Raw genomic sequence first — 20,313 nt, forward strand, 5'->3', positions numbered from 1 at the left:
GAAATGTAATTTGAGTTAATACTAGATTAGTATGCTAATTATTTAGCATTTGGCTTGTTGAACTGCCCACAACTGAAACCGCGCATCCGTGCTCACTTTACCCGTCAGTTACCCGTGCAATTGACCGTCGTACGCCGCGGTGGCCATAAGTGGCACTAGCTAACACTCCTCGCGTTACATCGCACACATAAATGCCCCAGAATGTGGACGCGGGAACAGCCGTCGCCGCAGAGCAATTGGTAGTGCAACGGACGCGTGATGCCGAGTTTGTGGGTCCAGCTCCCACCGGCGGCCAAGTTGTTCTTTCGTCGACTTTCACTTCCGTGTCGCTCGTCATTTTCTACACTCCAATTAAATATACAAATGATTTCCCCTACGCTTTCCTTGGCTTCATTGTCAGTTGGCCTCACATGCTCGTTAATTAAAAAAAAAAAAAAAAAAAAAACTCGGGCCCCTAGGTTTCTTTTCTCGTTCCGCGCATAAACAAGAATTTTGAGGTATCAAACTATCGCCTTCGATACGTTGGACGATCATCATCATCATCATCATCATCATCCTGGCTGCGTCCACTGCAGGGCAAAGGCCTCTCCCATACTTCTCCAACTACCCCGGTCATGTGCTAATTGTGGCCGTGTTGTCCCTCCAAACTTCTTAATGTAATCCGCCCACCTAACTTTCTGCCGCCCCCTGCTACGCTTCCCTTCCCTTGGAATCCAGTCCGTAACCCTTAATGACCATCGGTTATCTTTCCTCCACATTACATGTCCTGCCCGTGCCCATGTCTTTTTCTTGGACGGTATGTTGGGTTAATTGTTGCGCGGCTTCTTCAGGCAACACGTTTCCGCGGCACTGCACGCAACTGCGGTAGCCGTGACGTAACGCACTCGCGAGACTATGCCGTCGTCGAGCAGCCGAAGCGAAGAGAGTGCGTAGATTAAAAGGGAGCGCCGCCTCTCGTACAGTACAAGGAGCAACGCAGCCTCTCGCAACGGGAAGATGCGCCGGTCTCGCTTCTCGGAAGAGCCACGTCGTGTACATAGATGGAGCTCTCTCTCTCTCCCTCTCTCTCGTCGACAACGTGTGTATATATATACATACACGCACATAGCCACGGGCATGCGATACGATGAGAAGCAGTTAAGGGCCCTCTTAATTTGGTACGAGCCGCGTCCGTATACAGCCGACTGCGATAACATTTAGGAACACGGAAGCTGTGCGCGGAGAGGCTGGGTTTTCTTTTCCCTCTCGGCTGCGCTAGGCAGGGTGACCGATGGAAACAGCCTGGAACGGCTGCCAGACGACGGGGACGTGCGAGGGTAGTTTCGGTGTCAGAATGCCCCTGGACTGGGCATTTGTGATCATTATCATCATCATCATCATCTTGTTGTTGTTGTTGTTGTTGTTGTTGTTGTTGTTGTTGTTGTTGTTATTATTATTATTATTATTATTATTATTATTATTATTATTATTATTATTATTATTATTATTATTATTATTATTGTCTTCATTATGTCTTTCCTGAGAACATTAGCTCTGCGCAGAGGCTAATGGGAATAAAATGAGGTGACATTTGGACTCCGAGATTATTTGCATAAAGCTAGCGACACATTATCTCCCTGCCTTTGTTTTTGTATCATCTAATACTCAGGTCACACGGGGCACTTTCGATCGCGATCGAGCCCGATCGGGATTAAATTTCTCTATCGCGATCGGCTCCTTTGCGCAAGCTGTGGTGGTGGTGGTGGGGAGGGGGGAGCACCAATGCCCGGTAGAGAATTTGGATCCTGATCGGGGCTGGATCGCGATCCGAAGTGGATCCTTGTGGCTGGGGTATTAATATTTTCCACGCAATAATTGGAGTTGTTGCGTTAACTGCCACTGAAATTGTTCACACATTGTAAGTAACAAGATAACAACAGGGACCCTATAAAAATTCTCACGGTTCCCTGAAAAAAAAAAAAGAAGTGTCCGTACCTATAGCTGTATGTATGTACTGTATGTATACTGAAATTCGGCATCATCCGTGGAACGACCGAAGTTGAGAATGTAGGAGTAAGGTTGGAGGTGGACTCTGTCCTTCTACCGTCTTCGACACGAGCGAAGAGCGTCGCGACAGTAATAGTCGTGCATACTGGGAGTATTATATCCGCCACCACCGCGTGCCACTTCCAGACCCCTTGGTGACTGGTACTGTCAGTGTGACTGCAGCACTCACCAGCCTCGGCTACTACGGTCACGTGGTTTGGTACGGCAATGAAATAACTCTAGAACAAGGTAGGAAGCAAGGGTGAATGAATGGAGGAAGGTAGCAAGGTATGAAGCGAGGAATGGGGAAGGAAGTAATGAGGAGAAAGGAAGCTACATGTAGAAAGGAAGAAAGGAAGGCAGCAAGATAGGGAGAGAAGGGCCGTAGGAAGGATAGAATGGAGCAAGTAAGCAAAGTCGAAAGCAAAAAATGTAATGAAAGGAAGCCAGTTAAAAAGGAAGCAAGAAAGTAATGGAGAAATGAATCGAATAATGAAGGAAGGACGCTACGAGTGGCGAGACATAAAAGGGAAGAGTGACTTCGGACTTCATCGCAACTAAATTTTGCACTCGTAATCGATAGCCAGTCGTTAAAAAGTACTTGGGGAGAAAAAGGCCGTGGGTGGGGGGGGGGGGGGGGTAGGCAAAGCTGCAATATACGATTTCCCGCTTAAGCGAACCGCGAAATTTCCAGACCATATATGGCACGCACGTATGAGAAATTCGCTCGCCAAACGGACAGAGCAGCACATTAGCTAGGAGTTCTTGCCCGCGGCTATTGAATTGCATGCACAATAATATATTAAAGACGGAGGATGAGAATAGACATCATAATTTAGACCATGCATGTACCCTTATATATTCTCTACTATTATAATTCTTGTACCAAATTCGTCATGTCCCCCTTTCTTACTTTCCCTTGACTATTTTCTTCTCTTAAAGCTAAGTTTTCTTTGCTTACACTGCCGTGTTCGCAGGTAGGTTGGCAAAGCTTCTGGAGTGCATGATAGATAAAAGTTGACCTTCGCGGCGGGCAAGCATAAACATTGCACGAGGCTGCACGCTGCATGTAATGAAAGTAAGCTCATGTTGTATGTGTATAGGATTTAATATGCGCCGCTTCACCAGGACTCCAACGTGTGCGTTGGACTTGCGTAATGTTTTTTGCTCTTTCAAGGTTGAACCACTGTTACGTTATTTTTTTTTTTACCCGGCGCGGTAGCTTAGTGGCTTCGCCGTTCGTCGCTGCTGTTGACACCCTGGCACGGAGACACATCGACTTCCTCTCGAGCTCGTGCCAGGTCAAGTGGCTTTTGGCAGTCGTTCCGTCGCCGACACTAAAGCGGGTCACGAGGCACAGCGATACGGCGTCGCACGGTCGCCGAGCGCCGATGGACACAAGCGGCGAGCCAATAATAGGGCGGCTAAGAACGGCACTACCCAGAACGTCAAAAAAAAAAAAAAAGAGAAAGCAAAATTTCTCGAGCCCCCATGCAGACATTCTGTCTACATTCACTAGTGACTAGTGCGACGCATTGTCGTGCAGGCTAGAACCACGCCTTGGGCTCTTAGAAGAACCGTTCGAAAGAAAGAAAGAAAGAAAGAAAAGAAAAGGGTAAGGTTGGCAGCTTCTAGAGACAAGCGTAGCTCTTGTCTTGCTGTTTTTCTATTTCGTTTCATGTTAAAGAAACAAAGAAAGACCAGAACAAAAAAAATATGTATCGGAAAATTCCTAAATACGAGTTACACACTACCTACAGGCATGATAGCTTCGGATTGTAATTCGAATGTACGAAAAAACACGACTCTGTTACGCGGAAACTCAAACACAAACCCCCCCTTTCCCGGCTGCACTGTTTTTGGGTGAGCACGCCACGAAAAATCCCGACCAACTATAGAGGCCAGCAGCTTCGCTGTAAAAACTAAACTGTACAGGCATGCGTGCTTCTATGGAGGCTTCCAACCTGAACTCACTTTCAATTGCCGCGGCTGCCGTATGCCGAAGTGGTGAACCGGGACGCGTGCATGGCACATCGTCACGAGACGATATAGTTAGTCACGAATGCTTGGCCGAACGCTTGGGTGGGTAGCACGCATACGCGCACTCGTGAACAGCGAAATCGGCAGACCGCAGCATCGATTCTACGGTGGTTAGCCCCGTGCACCGAGCGTCGTCTTGTTCTCTGCAGCGGTTTATGTGTACGTTTAAGCAGCCTGCACCGGCCAGGAGGTGCTATAAGGAATCTTCGGTTATCACTGGATACCGGAACTTTAGGCAAAATACCTTTTTTTTTCTTACGTCCTTATCCGGCCTATTCAATGTATAAGCACAAACTATGGACCTAGAAGCACTTTAGTGGCACTTTCATTATGCCTGTAAATGCCTTTTTTTTTTTCGATGTAGGAGTCTATATTGGATTTTCTGAGCCTACAAATGCCATCTTCCGTGTTTTGTTTTAGCCTTTGTTTATAATGCTATCGTTCACTCGGGAACTTTGCTCGAGGCAGCCGATTGTTACCAACACAGATTTTTGTCGGTGTAAAGTCTGTATCAATAGGTTCGCCGCAGACGAGAGCATCGCTGTGAGAAAGACTCAAGCTGTGCTACGCGACAATACACTTGAAGGTGGCTGTAGGCGTACTTCGCGCCCACTCCACGTTTCTTCTTTAGCCGATTTCGCCGAGATACTCGAATGATGAGGCACAATTGACATAGTCGAGGAATGCAGGGATAATTTTAGACGTTTAGGAGAGGTTGGTCGACATCCCCAAACCAGAGCTGTTGCTGATGGAGTTCGCAAGTTCAATCTGTCTTGGACAAACATCCCCGATTTTCGGTATACTGAAAGAGTAGTCGAAGATTCTTACCCGACGAACATTCTGCAATTCAACGGGACGTTCGATCATCGAACGTTCTAAAGCACAATTATGTGCCGCTAACTTCGGTGGAGGTTGAGCGCTCTCCTTCCGCATAGATACACAATAGAGTTTCCTACAGTAATTACTAGAGGAAACTGTGGCGCTGCGATCGCTCAGCCACCATGATAATGATGGGTAGTGCATGGATGTGTCTGATCTTTATGCTTCGGGCTTCAGAGGTTCTTGTGGCTTCGTCTACTATACGCTTTATCTGGGCCTTAAGTGGCATGCGTAAATTTCTTAAGTGGCTGTGCAATGCTTTAGTGCTTTAGAGTAATGGCAGCAACGATTATTTAGAGTATAATGGTAGTAATGGTCACTTCTACAGCACGCCGCCGCCCATAGCGGTGCTGCAGCAACACTAAAATCTGTTGCTAAGCTTTACAAGGAAACGCATGCAGGAAGCGCCGCGCGCTTCGCATTGTTTTCAGGAGCGCGCCTTATCATAATTATGCGGTTCGGATTATTGTTTTGCACTTGTTCTTTATTGAAACGTATGCCCTTCCGCATGCTGTATGCGCGCGATTCTAAAGAATGCATGGCACTGTTTGACTGCTTGAAGCTTCTGCCTTACAGGGGTACGACGAGCCACTGCTCCTGTCCCCATGCTGCCGCCGGAATCGGTCCACATTTCTTTTGCTGACGGACGTGGACACTAAGAAATGCCGTCCAACTATCAGCTTCGCTGTTAAATGATCCCTTTGCAAAGTCACGAAGCCATTTATTAAAGCCATAAGGGCGTAGTTAACCATGTACTACGTATGTACTACTCCACGTACTAATCCATGTACTACTCATCATTCCCACGCTGGCTGAACTGCCCTGCAGCTCGCGTGTGTACTAGCGCCACAGTTCCCTGTGGTGATCTCTTTGTGGGAAGCGCTACGCTCTCGCGAGAATCTGCGCCGATCGCGAGGTGTAACGAGGCGCACGCATCCGCCCCGCAGGGACGACCTCGGCCCTGAAATAGAAGGAAACCTCGGTAGTGCGCGCGGCCTTGGAAGTGCCGGTTATGGGCTTTCGCGCGCAATGGCAGCCTCTCGTTCGCAGCTGCGCCAACTCGTAAGAGTATGGACAAACCTTGTCCTCACATCACGGTTGACACGTTTGTTTGACTGGTCGCGATAGAGGGAGCGGACGCGCGCGCCACCTGTGAACGAACACGGACGAAGTAGAGGAAACGTTAGGCCGACGGTTTGGGGGCAGCCACTAGGTTCACCTGTTTGCCCAGAGGTGACGCCACAATCGGCAGGCCGCCGAGTTTGGTTCCGGTTACGTTCGCCTGCTTTCCGAAGCACGTGCTCGGCGGGTGTAGTTTTTTTTTTTTTTGAAACGCTATCGCCGTATAAGCTTTGCAGGGCAGCCACAGACGCGACATCGATGCAGTGAAGGCGTCGAAGGGCAATACTGTGGCAGAAACACCAACTGACACGCGGTTGTAGTACAGGTTACATGTACCGATCGCCAGACGCAAAGTGCTGAGCCACTGTTAGAGGACACGTACGGGCGAGATTTAGCAACTTCCAGCGTGCACCTATGTCTGCCAGCTCTATAATGCTCCGCGCCTACAATGGCCGGATACAAGCAGGTGAACGTTCATTTGAGGACGTGTCACAGTATATCATTAACGATAAAGCCAGAAAAAACAAAAACAAAAAAGGTGCAAAGCAGACGCCGTCCTATACACAGAACACACATACCCCACTGAATGGTCGGTCGATATTGTGTCGGTAGGTATAAGCAGTGCAATATCGTTTAAGCGTGCCACGAGCGCTTGACTGCCTCAAACCTTGATATTTCCACTTATTTATTTATTTATTTATTTACTTATTTATTTATTTATTACCTGTGCATCACAGGCTTAACTTGGGAGTATCGCCTGACAGGGAAATGAGATACTGAGCGGTACTGAAAGATGATACGCTTTAACTAGGGCAGAACACATGCTTATTATTAGAAGTCCCCCCATTACGGAATAGTTATTACTACTGTCAATCCCTTGACGACCACGTTCCTTTGCAAACCTTATCGCAATATATTTTCTAAAAGCGAAAGAATTCGCGAGGACGGAAGGGGAGAGGAATACCGAAGCAAACTAGCGAGCACTGAAAAGGATGCCGCTCGAAAGCTGTCTGCGTATCCACGCGTGTCTGGGGGGGAAGACCGGTTTCTTTCTCAATGCGCGCTGAGCGCAGCCACCCGAACTGACCGTAGGGGCAGCTGCTGCCCACGCAAAAAGAAGCAGACGAAGAAAAAAAGAAGCAGGCGTACAAAAAAAAAGACAGCAACAGTGCAGACGGGAGAACCAATCATGAGTGGTCAACCATGGAACACGTGTCCCGCTTGGACGTCTGCTTCCAGTAGCGTTGAGAAAATAAAATAAGAGAGAAAGAAAAGAAATATGAAAGTAGAGATGCAGGCAACGGAAAAAGAAGTGATGAAAAACTAGAGAACTCTTTCTTTTGAATGGACGCCAAATGCAAAAACGTGCCAAGTGGACGGGCGCGCATCAAACGTACAGGCGGCGGCGCTGGAAGAATTTCATATGTCTGGCCGCTAACGCGGCTTCTGTTTGCGCCCATTGCAGACGTCATATCGTTCAGTTACCATGGAAACGATAAGTGGTACAAAGGTCCCAGCTCCACTACGCAGTAAACACACATGAAAATACGGCCACTTATTAAAAAAAAAAAAAAAAACAGAAAGAGGTGCGGTCACATACTCCGGTTCTGTTTGCCCTAGGCAATCACGCTAGGTATTTTGCGAATTAGGGGGGTTTCTTGTTCCTACAATTGAGGTGTAACTGTGTGGTGCATGAGTACGTTGTATTCGGGATTTCAGTTTGCTTGCTTTAATTTTGCCGCTGTCACGGCGTATCTGTATTTGAATATTTGAACTTTGCACACTTGCTTCCGTGTAACGGTCTACTGGTCCCTGTCAATTCGATCACACGGCTTTTAGCGTAGCGGACCCTCCAGCGTATTGTCTGGTAAATAAGAATGTGATTCTGTATTTGTCTATAGTCTTCGTGCGTTTTTCTTCAGACGTCCTTGTGCTCTGTGCACGTGTGCATAATCACTCCAAATTGCTGCATTTATTAGCGCAATACGTCGTCGAAAATGGTCAATTTGCAAAGCCAAGAAGCAGTCTTAAGCCAGAAGGATTAAGTTTAGGCAAGCGCGTACTAACCGTCATTTAACGTAACAGATTACCATGCTAGATTAATCTCCCCCCCTCTTTATCTTTGAGTAATCGTTTCGTGTAGATTGTGTTTTCACTTACCTTTTTCCGCAACCTAGAATTTTGATTCATTAATTTCAACTTGCAAATTGTTATCGCTTCGTCCTTGTTTTTTTTTTTTCAGCAACCGATTCGTGACCATACTTCCCACTGTGGGTATGCGCCACGACGGTTCAGGTCACAAACAACAACAACAACAACAACAACAACAACAACATTCTCATGTCTGAACCGCCATGCTTGTAGCTTCGGTAGTGATCGTCGTAGGAAACTACGACACACGTGACCTCGCTTAGCGTAGCAGACTGCATGTGTAATGTAGTCTGCATTTCGCCTGAGAATCAGACCCGGATATGTTTTTCCTCGAGCTGTAAAATCTCCATACATTCGCAAAATATCTAAGCAGGTCCTGCTGCAAATCGACTGTTTTGTGCGACTTTTTTTTGTGCGTAAATCTGCTGCAGATAAGGTAAGCATAAGCGATAAAGGGATCACGTAGTTTACATAAAATAGGGGATCCGCGTAAGCGACAGGGTGGTGACGATACCACAATAGGTGTTGTCCAAGTCCACGCGACAGCGACGATCGTCTCCGACTAACAGATATAGATCTCGAAGGCTATGCTTTTGCGGACTACATGCGCCGGAAGTAGTTGCGGATCCGGAAACACATCTTGGCCGGCACGTTTCAGACACCACCTTTCACCTCTCGTGCCGTTACTGCACCTGTTAAGTCGTCTCTCAAAGAGCGAAGATCTTCATGATACGATTTTGCATACGAAATGTGGCTAGCACGGGGAACCAATAACAATGCAGATCGTCCGACACTGACTGTGGCCTGGCTAATATTTCGTTTTGGTGGACAAACGCGGAAAAGGATTCACGAGAGCAGTTTACAGTTTGTTTTGCATTTGAAACAGCAGTGTGAACTTGACATCTTCGGTAATTGCCGCACGTGAAACAAGCCCGCAAAAACTGAAAACCAACGGTGGCTAACAGCTACTATTGAAATTTGTGTGCTTCCAGATACGAATTTTGTCTGAAAAACAACCTGTTTTGTGGCACAGGCCACACTGTAATGGCTTTTCACCAAACGATATGCTTAGTCAGTCGCGGCATTTCTCAGCGAGCAATTAGCGACAAAGCATAAATTTACTTCGCTGCGTACGCCCATCAACAAGAAGGGGAGTTCTTTACGTTGTAAAGTATTCCGTGCTGTCATGAGATATGGACGCTATGGTATGAGAAAAACAACATGATTATGCAGATCGAACACACATTCGACTATATGTGAACCGAAGCTTTCGTAAAGCGCTTAATGGAATGATGTACAACTAAATGCGGTGAGTGCAATTTTGTTTACTTTTTATCATATTCAACGCGTAATCTCATGCAGTGTTTATGGTTACGCACCGCACATGCCACAACTATAATCCCATTAAATACTCTACAAGCACAGAACGCTGTCAGATTCCGAAAAAAATAAAAAAAATAACGGTATATCACGCCATAAAATCGCATAAATAAAAGTGCAGGATGCGGGCGCAGCGGAATCGATGGGACTGGCTGAATCACCGCGACATCGTCCACCCGTCTGGCCAAAACCACGCGAAGCTATAGACGAGATTAAATCAATAAGCCACGAGGAGCCCCACACCCGTAGGTTTGACAGTGGACGACGCCTGCGCCTACGCTTTGCGAGAGCGATTGAACCGGTATCACCACACGTCAATTAAGTCAATTATCCGATATAATGCCCGAGTCGGCTATTAATAGTGCAGCTGGCGCGGTCAACGACCTCCGAGGACGGGACGCGGAGGTCTATTAACAGAAGTAGCGACGCGGTGCTCGACAAATTGTCGCGCGTAGGCCGAAAGTAACGAACCGAGTCGAGGACGAGATTGCATGCAAGTCAACGAAGTTCGTTAAAACTGTGCTTGCAACGTCCATTTTTTTTTTCTTTTTACATTCGTGTTTATGCGCGTAATGCACCCTTGGGAGCAGTAGAGCGCTATACCTGCAAGAATACTGCTCTCACAGTGTACAAAGAAAAAAGAAAGCAAGGACGAAAGTAGGCGGTCGCTACCCCTACCACGTCATGCACATCACAACACAACAAACGTCCTATATTGTCGCGTTTGGCTTCACGGTATTCTACCGCGAAGCGCCTAGCAGATCGCGAACTGTTTGCGGGTAATTTCCGAACAACGCCACGCCGGCAACTATAGATACGTTCGTAATTCCCGCCGTTTTTGTTTTTCCCGCTACAGGAGCTGCGCACCGCCTCCTGTCAATCGGCCGTTGCAGGCGCGATGCGAATCGGTTTTTGAAGTGGCGCGTCGCTGCAGAGCCGTATCTCCATGCAACCAAGGACGACTAGAGTTGTTTTTTTACTCCCTACTTCGACGGGCCTGCCCAGATTATTCGAGAGATGACGTCGCTTTCGAGACACTCCGAATGCGCCAACGATTTGATACTCGTCATGCATTGTCAGCCATGCTTCAATGAATGAAAGCTTGCTGGCGCAGTGCCGCTGCACATGAAAACCAGCTCGGCTATTTCGCGCAACGTTCTTCACCGAATCCATTATTTCCGGCAGAAGTAGGAGCGGGAGCTACGAGCGAAGCTGCTAGTACGAAACGGAGCGAGTGAAGGAGAACAAAAAGGTAAGTTTCCGCAACGGTCGGGAACGGTCAAGCGGGCGGCGATCTATGTAGGAGCTTCGCTTCGACCGCGGAGGTTAACGCCCCCGGTTCGCGATCAATTGACGCGGCGCGGCGTCTGGTGCACAGATCGAAAAAACATTTGCAAATTGAAGCGGGAAGAGCCACCTAAACAGCGCAACGTCGCTAACCGGCGCGAAAGACCGCGCGCCGAAAGTTGAAAGAGAAATGCGACCCCGCGCGGCAGCCTGGACTCACCATGATGCCGCCGTGTCGCCTTCCCGGGCCGGGTCAGTTGGAGGGAGGAAAGAAAAAGAAAAATGCGCTCAGAAATCCCGCAACGTCGGCTGTGTTTCACGCCGAGTGTCCCTTGCGAAGATTCGGATTCCTCAAGTCGATGCTGTCGCCAAACACACACACGCGGGAGGGCAAAACTTTGCCGATCGCCTTTGGTAGCAGCTGTCAAAACGCGCCGAATCCGCACGTTGAATGAAGCTCCCGGCGCGCCGTGCCTTCTTTCCGGGCTACTGCTCCTGCGCTGTCGGCTTCGCCACCGGGGTGCGGCTGCTCAGTGTTGCCGGCTGGAATGTTGTTCTTCGCTAGACACAGAGAAAGGGTTGAGATCGAAACCGAAACCGGCCTTTTTCCGTGTAAAGCCTAGATTGCGGGTAGTGGCTACGTTGAATTTGTCGGTAAAACATTCCGCGGAATTCAAATACGAATTCCTTCAGATAAGTTTACTCAGCAGAAAAACTGTTTCTTGCATTTTAGGCATTTCGAAGGCGTTGTAAGGATAACATTGAATTTCCACCCCTTAGTTTTTTGGCTAGTTTCAACAAATAAAAATGGTCAGTTTCTTTCCGAAATATGTAAAAAAAAAACGTATATCGCAAAACGTGTAAAAGATGTCACCGACCTTTAAGATACTCCCCAATGCGAAATTTGAGTGCAGCTGTATACGTGTTTTCATATCGCGATATATTGGCTGGTACGGACGATCTATCTCGTGCGGCGCGTTCCAAACGGAGCGAAGTATGGAGCGACTGCCTCGCTAATCGTCTAATCGCGAGAGGCAGCGCGTGGGTGACTATTGGGCGCGGTTCACAGCAGCCACCGCAGACAGACTTCCGCTCATGCAGCGCTTCGTTTGCACTACTCTGGCGCCATTGCGTAGCCATCGTCGCCACAGAGGCCGTCTGGCGCGGCACTACGCTTTTCTTACGCTTTCTCCACACCCTCCTCCTCCGCTTTCCTCCTCCTACTCTATTCGATATCGCCGTCTTTCGTCACCCCCTGCGCTCCGCTTTCGCTCTTTCATCCTTCGTTGTGCTCGTTCGCTCGGTTACGAGGGAGGCCAACGCTTCCTCGAGAGCTGCGCTCTAAAAAATGAAAAGATGGCAGACTTGTCCGAACTTGCAGAACCACTAACCAAATTGTCAGCTAAGTCGTTTACTTCGAGACGCGCTTGGACACAAAGGATGAAAACGAGTGATTGGTAACTATTCGCAAAGCTTGTAACTACCCTACACACTTCAAACTTTTCAGCGCATGTCACCTATAACATGCCCTCTGCGCCGTCCTCTGTAGATGTAAAGACGCTGCCACAGTTGATTATCCCAAGGCATCGGGGGAACGTTTTACGCATTTCAATAGGGCTTCTAAGCAGGCATAAAAAGAGCGTTAGCGATTTTAATTTAGCCCCCTTAATTAGTCCTCACAGTTCAGTCTTTGCCCGCACGTCACCATTAACGTTCCCTCCAAACCTGAACTCTATGCATTATGTAGTTTTCACAGGACACCAGGAAAACGGGTAAATAACTTTTCCAGGCGCCTCGACTCCCATATACAGCTTCACTGTAAAATGAGGATCCCGATGACACGACATGGTGCGCTTATTGTGGTGGAGTTCAAACAAAAAAATTTTGTGGTTTCTGGTGATGGGGGCTCGTACCGTAAGTTTTTGTCGCTTCCTGCGGAACCATTCCTTTAACATCGGGAACATCATATATTTCCTTTCCTTTTGTCGGATTCTGATTTAATAGGCATTACAGAAAACATTAAATTGAGGCTTACTGTAAATTACCTGTCTAGGATACCAGAAAAGGCCACTATTACCGCGTGTGAAGAACCTTGGTTAGTCAGAAAAAGAAGTAACAACAAAAGACTGGCGACGAAGCCACCTTGAAGATGCCGCAACAGCTCTCGGTTACGTCATAAATATTTAGTGACGTCTGCTCGGGCATGGTTAACTTTATCTGTAAAGATGTACTATATTATATCCTAAGAGAGCCAAGTACTGAGCTTAGCAAGTTTCGAAAACCTTTACCGAGCCACAACGGCCCAAAGACGAAAAGATATTGCTACGGCACAATATGCGCGATCACGAAAGGCCAGCAGTGTGAAGACGACGACGACGATTAGAAGCTAGCGCGGGCTGTTGCCTCTTGGCCAAGCGCAGCGTATTTTCCTTGTAAATATATTTGTACATAGCTTTTCGTCTGCGTCTTCCTACGTAACATATCTGGTGGAGGTGGACGTTCCCTGTACCTCGTCACGGAGCTTCGCAGTGGACGGTACGTCGAGCCTTCCTTCATGGCTCCCGGCGACGACAACCCGACTCCGCCGGCTCCGACACCTGCTGCCACTTCGACGACCTACATCACTCTCCCCGCTCCCCGTGATCCTGGCGTATTCTCGGGCCAAGATGGGGTAGACGTCGATGACTGGATCAGCCTGTATGAACACGTCAGCCGCAATAACCGGTGGGACCCTACTATAATGCTCGCCAACGTAGTCTTTTACCTCGGTGGCACACCTCGAGTTTGGTATCGCACGCACGAAGATGAGCTCACCAGTTGGGATTCACTTAAGACACAGCTTCGAGACTTGTTCGGCAACCCCTACGGTCAACAACTTGCCGCGCAGAAGGCGCTTTCCGGCCGCGTGCAGACGTCAACAGAGCCCTATGTCACGTACATTCAGGACGTCTTGGCTCTGTGCCGCAAAGTTGACACCCACATGACTGAGTCAGACAAGGTTTCCCACATCCTCAAAGGCATTGCCGATGACGCCTTCAACTTGCTCGTTTGCAACAACGTAGCGACGGTGGATGCTGTTATAAGAGAGTGCCGCCGCCTGGAACTCGCCAAAAGCCGACGTATTGACCAGCAGTTTGCCCGTCTGCCCAACACCCCAGCGACATCTTCCTGTGCCGACACCCCTCGTCCCAACAACACTGCCGATGTTACCAGGATCGTCCGGCGTGAGATCGAGGCCGCCTATCCGGCTGCCTTCGACTCCAGTCCCACCAACACATCTGCAGTCACGGTCTCACTGATCCAGGCAGTTGTCCGCCAGGAGTTTGAAAACATGGGTCTTCACACCATCTGCTCGGCCCATCGCCCTAATACCCGCCCGGCTTCTTCGATTTCGCCCCGTCCCGCATCTTCTTACCCACCACGTTTCCGCAACCCATCTGAATGGCGCACTGCTGACGACAAGCCTATTTGTTTCCACTGCCATCGAATCGGGCACATTTCTCGGCACTGTCGTAGTCGCTGGAGTTCCCCGAGCCGGCCTACTTATACTGCCTACTCTCGCCCCTCAGGTGGCCCTTCTCGTCCCTATGCCGCACGCTCCGACAATGCCGCCACTGATTCTCCTGCAACGAACCGCCCCTATTCTCGTTCGCCTTCGCCCCAACGACGACAATCTCGCTCTCCCCAGCCCCGTCGCTCCTATTCGCCGACTCCCTTCGGACGCCGCTCCCAGCCGGAAAACTAGACGATGCAGCGCCTCGAGGTGACGCTGCATTGCTCCCTACGCCGCCAAATCCTCTACTGACTTTGCCCACTCATCTGAACCTTCTTGACGTGCAAGTCGACGGTGTTTCTGTGTCTGCTCTCATAGACACTGGGGCGCATTTGTCCGTAATGAGCGCTGACCTTCGTAACCGGCTCAAGAAAATTATCACGCCCGCCACGACGCCTGTTGTCCGTGTCGCCGATGGCGGAACAGCCCCCGTAATTGGTATGTGTACCGCCCGCGTCTCCTTCGCCGATCGCTCAACAATCGTGCTATTCACAGTCATCGCCCACTGTCCCCACGACATCATCCTCGGCTTAGACTTCCTTTCCGCACATTCTGCTCTCATCGATTGTTCCGCCAGTACTCTCCGCCTTGACCTGCCTGTTCTGGATCCTGCTGAACCACACCCCAGTCGCCTCAGTTCCGCCGACTTCGTTCGCTTGCCACCTTCGGCACTGACCTACGTTGACCTAGTGTCATCCCCACCAGTCCCCGACGGTCACTACATCGCGGCTCCTATGCAAGACGTCCTCCTTACACATGGGATCACAGTACCCCATACAGTTTTATCTATTACGGCGAATTGCGTCTGCCTGCCAGTGGTCAACTTTGGCTTGACGACACAAGTGCTGCCACGTGGGATGTCTTTGGCCCAGCTTTGTTCATTCGAGGATCACTCAGTAGCATCCATTGCAGTAGACGACACTTCATCCGATACTCCTCTACCATCGCAGTCGGCAAATTGTACCATCGCTGACTTACGGAAAATGATTGCCCCCGACTTGCCCTCCGAGCACGCTCGTGAACTCTACCGCGTTCTGTTTTCCTACCACGATATTTTTGACTTTAACGATCGTCCTTTAGCCCAAACTACAGCTGTCAAACATCGCATTAATACCGGCGATGCCCCTCCTATTCATCGCCGCCCGTATCGAGTGTCACCAGCTGAGCGTCAAGTTATTCACGCAGAAGTTCGCAAAATGCTTGCCAAGAACATTATTGAACCATCATATAGTCCATGGGCGTCACCTGTAGTACTGGTCAAAAAGAAGGATGGCTCATGGCGCTTTTGCGTGGATTATCGGCACCTTAACAGGGTTACCAAAAAGGACGTGTATCCCCTACCTCGGATTGATGACGCCCTTGACTGCCTCCACGGTGCTCGCTATTTCTCTTCTATTGACCTTCGCTCCGGCTACTGGCAGATTGCCGTGGACGATCTCGACCGCGAGAAGACTGCTTTTGTCACACCCGACGGTCTTTATCAATTCAAAGTGATGCCGTTCGGTCTATGTAACGCCCCTGCCACTTTTGAACGCATGATGGACTCCCTTCTTCACGGTTTCAAATGGTCCACGTGCCTGTGCTACTTGGACGACGTTATCGTATTCTCCCCAACGTTCGCTACGCACCTCGAGCGCCTCTCAGCAGTCCTGGACGTTTTTCGGCGAGCCGGTCTGCAACTCAACGCATCGAAGTGCCAATTCGGCCGTCGCCAGATTACCGTCCTTGGACATCTCGTTGACGCGAACGGAGTGCAACCGGACCCAGGCAAGATCCATGCTGTTACGCACTTCCCTGTTCCGAAGTGTGTCAAGGATGTGCGCAGCTTCATCGGCCTTTGTTCGTACTTCCGCCGTTTCGTGAGAAATTTCGCCGCCATAGCACGACCACTAACCGACCTTTTGAAAAAAGACGCTCCTTTCCAGTGGGGCGATAACGAGGCCTCTGCATTCTCTCATCTAATCGACATTCTCACAACGCCTCCCGTTTTGGCCCATTTCGATCCTTCTGCGCCTACCGAAGTCCGTACTGATGCCAGCGGTCACGGAATTGGAGCAGTACTGGCACAACGCCAGCGTGGCCACGACCGTGTTATCGCTTACGCCAGCAGGCTCCTCTCACCCGCGGAGCGCAACTATTCCATCACTGAGCGTGAGTGTCTGGCCCTAGTTTGGGCGGTTGCGAAATTCCGCCCATACTTATATGGCCGATCCTTTTCCGTTGCCACAGACCATCACGCGCTTTGCTGGTTATGCTCACTGAAAGATCCTACAGGAAGACTTGGTCGCTGGGCCTTACGCCTCCAAGAATATTCGTATACTGTCACCTATAAATCTGGCCGACTACACAAGGACGCTGACTGCCTGTCTCGCTACCCGGTCGACGAGCCTGACGACGCCGACAGTAGTAGCGCCAACGGCATTTTCTCTGTCTCTGCCTTCGGTAACATCGCCGATGAGCAGTACCGAGACCTATCGCTGCGAGCACTTATCGAGCGTCTGCGCTCTACACCTACCGACGCATCCGTTCGCCGATATGTCCTCCAGGGTGGCATTCTGTATCGAAGGAACTTCCTCCCTGACGGCTCTGACCTTCTTCTTGTCGTGCCAAAACAGCTACGACAGACTGTGCTCTTTGAGATGCATGACGCACCCACTTCAGGACATCTTGGGGTAACCCGCACGTACGACCGCGTCCGCCGCCGCTTCTATTGGCCTGGTCTCGCTCGCTCCGTTCGACGCTATGTTGCTGCCTGTGATCCCTGCCAGCGTCGGAAGACACCTCAGGTGCTACCTGCCGGTCATCTCCAGCCGATCACCGTCCCTGTGGAACCGTTCTTTCGTGTTGGATTAGACCTGCTCGGTCCCTTTCCCACGTCATCTTCTGGGAACAAATGGGTAGCCGTCGCGACTGATTACGCCACCCGATACGCTATCACTCGGGCTCTCCCTACCAGCTGCGCCACTGACGTCGCGGACTTTCTCTTGCGTGACATTATCTTGCTTCATGGCGCCCCGCGACAGCTGCTGACTGACCGTGGTCGAAACTTCCTCTCGAAAGTTATCGCTGACATTGTGCGTTCCTGCTCCATTCAACACAAACTGACTACTTCATACCATCCTCAAACCAATGGCCTGACAGAGCGGTTAAACCGTACTCTTACCGATATGCTGGCCAAGTACGTTTCCAAGGACCACCACGACTGGGACATTGCCCTTCCTTACGTAACATTTGCGTACAATTCTTCCCGGCACGACACCGCCGGATTTTCTCCCTTTTATCTACTGTACGGTCGCGAACCTACCTTGCCCCTAGACACGGCACTTCCTCCTGCTGCGGTCTCAACAAGCGAGTATGCGCGCGACGCCATCGCCCTCGCTGACCATGCACGCCAGCTTGCCCGTGCTCGACTGACGGCCTCACAGACCACTCAGCAGTGTCAGTACAACGCCCGCCATCGTGACGTACAGTTTTCACCTGGTGCGCTCGTGCTCCTGTGGTCGCCCTCTCGTCACGTCGGACTTTCAGAGAAGCTCCTTTCGCGATACACAGGGCCCTACCGCGTGCTGCGCCAGGTGACGCCTGTGACTTACGAAATTGCTCCTGTGGCCTCAACCTCGTCCTCTCCTGTGGCATCTAGTGATGTCGTACACGTCAGTAGGCTCAAGGCCTACTACACTGCTTCCGAGTCCGATCTTTAGTCGCTCCGGGACGGCGCTATTGCAGCCGGGGGTAGTGCTACGGCACAATATGCGCGATCACGAAAGGCCAGCAGTGTGAAGACGACGACGACGATTAGAAGCTAGCGCGGGCTGTTGCCTCTTGGCCAAGCGCAGCGTATTTTCCTTGTAAATATATTTGTACATAGCTTTTCGTCTGCGTCTTCCTACGTAACAATATGATTAAAATCCGTGACGTCCGTCCCACTGACGTACCGGCGCCGGGGTATATTCGGCGCGAAATTCACAAAATGAAATTGTGAACCTGAGTGTTCTTTTCCAATTTCTTGCCGCGAAATTACCGAAAATTGAGTTTTGAAACGACGCTCTATCAATCTAATTAATTTATTGTTTCTCTTTAGTGTAACTTCTAACTCTGTACAAAGGTTGCGTCCAGGCTGCACTCCCCGAGCGAGGCTTCCTCGCAGTAACGAAGCCAGTGTGGCGTAGCATGGAAAGGAGGGGTAAGTAAACGTAACTGTACAAGTATGCGTTGCGCCAGGCTCGTTCATGGTATACAGTAAAACAGGTCAGCAAGCGATGTACAAAATTAAGCATTTTGTTACGTGCAGTCCAACAGCTAACTTCATAAATAAATTGCCGGCTCTCCCGTAATCGAGAATAGATGTTAGCATGAAATGGCAACCGGCAAAGCGAATTGGTTGTAGATGATACTAGCCACAATCTTAAAAAAATGGCTGTGCATGTTAGGATAGGCACACCGCACCACGCCACCCCATAATGCGGTCTGGCCCACATAGACGCATGGCAGGCAGCGGAAGACGCCAGGGCGGCGGAGCGGCAGAGCGCACTGCCCAACTAAAAGAATGAATTGAATTCTGGGTTTTTTACGTGCGAAAACCCCGATTTGACTACGAGGCACGTCGTAGTGGGGGGGCTTCGGATTAATTTTGACCACTAGGGGATCTTTAACGTACGCCCGATTCAGGGGACACGGGCGTTTTTGCGTTTCGCCCCATCGAAATGCGGCAGCTGCGGCCGCGATTTCATGCCGTGACATCGTGCTCAGCAGCGCAACACCATAACCGTTAAGACACCGCGGCGGGTAGAAGCGCCTGAAAGAGCTCTCGAGGCGATGCGATACCCGCGCCACAGAACTCACGGACCGCTGGCGATCAGCGCCAAACGATGACAATGAAGTGTATGGTGCGTCGCTATTGGAAATGACAAATAAACCTTCAGAGTACTACAAGTTACAGCTTGAGTGTTATTGGGAACAAACATTAGGAAGAATTCGGAAGCAGTATTTTTTGTAACTTAAGTAGCTTGTTTGGGCAGAAACTAGCGTATCTAATGTGGTCCTATATAAAAGGTTAGGGCCAGAGACCGCATTTATGAAAGTTTTGGGTGGTTGCCCGGATGGTCTCGTTTTGTTCTCGCAACTTGCCCGGACGTTTTCGTCTTATTGCCCGGGTGACGGCTCTGAATTTTAGCTCAAGGTCATTTGAAGGTCGCCGACAACGGGAGCTAAAGGCATTTCATGCTTAATACTTGATGTACAGAATGTGCGACAGTGTTGTATGCCCTCCGAGATTTCAACGCCTTAGTCTTGATTAACGTGCGGCAAGCAGGATTAAAAATGCGTGGCAAGAGCCGAGTTCGTTCTACTGCATTGAATTTAATGCGTAAAAGGCATGGAGAGTCAATAGACAACTGCAGAACGCCCGTTGGTACAAGCGAAAACTGTAGGTGATGTAATACTCAGCTTGGTTTAGAGCGAATGAATTGGCAGACGTTTATCATGGAGGTGAAGCTAGCGATAGAAAGTAGGTCACTGGGGAAGAGGGAAAGGCGTTGGTGCTCCAGGCCTCGCTGGTTGGTCGGAAAGGCGCTGACGTCACGCCAGAGGTTGGTAGACCATGTGGGTCGGCGAAGCAGCGGCCTGCTGTGGTGACTAAGGAACGTAAGTTTTAAATGCGACACGAGGTAAGGCGTCAAAAGGAGGCCGCCATAACCGCAGAGGAACGAGAACTAGCTTTAGCCAATGGCTTTGACAGATAATCAAGCGTATTCAGAAAATTATTCTTTGACCCTGACAATAATCTTCTATGGTTTCTGCATATTTCTTTTGACGTCACCTGTCATTCCGTCGCTCCTCCGCAGGTTGCTCCGCTCCTTTGCTGTTGGGCCATCTGC

The 20,313-nt window shown here is 49.8% G+C and overlaps 2 protein-coding genes across 2 annotated transcripts in view; one reads left to right on the plus strand and one right to left on the minus strand.

Annotated features, from left to right (window-relative positions):
* LOC126539200 (dihydropyrimidinase-like) overlaps positions 1–11,389 on the minus strand; it is a 54,904-nt gene extending 43,515 nt beyond the window's left edge. Inside the window, exon 1 of the mRNA XM_050185946.3 lies at positions 11,105–11,389. Coding sequence (XP_050041903.1) covers positions 11,105–11,107 — 3 coding nt within the window. The 5' untranslated portion in view covers positions 11,108–11,389. The remainder of the gene's footprint in view (positions 1–11,104) is intronic.
* Positions 1–20,313, plus strand: part of LOC126539199 (uncharacterized) — a 135,794-nt gene that overhangs the window by 7,545 nt on the left and 107,936 nt on the right. The gene's annotated exons all lie outside the window — the stretch shown is intronic.

This window comes from Dermacentor andersoni, chromosome 11, assembly GCF_023375885.2.
Source record: "Dermacentor andersoni chromosome 11, qqDerAnde1_hic_scaffold, whole genome shotgun sequence".
NCBI lineage: Eukaryota > Metazoa > Arthropoda > Arachnida > Ixodida > Ixodidae > Dermacentor > Dermacentor andersoni.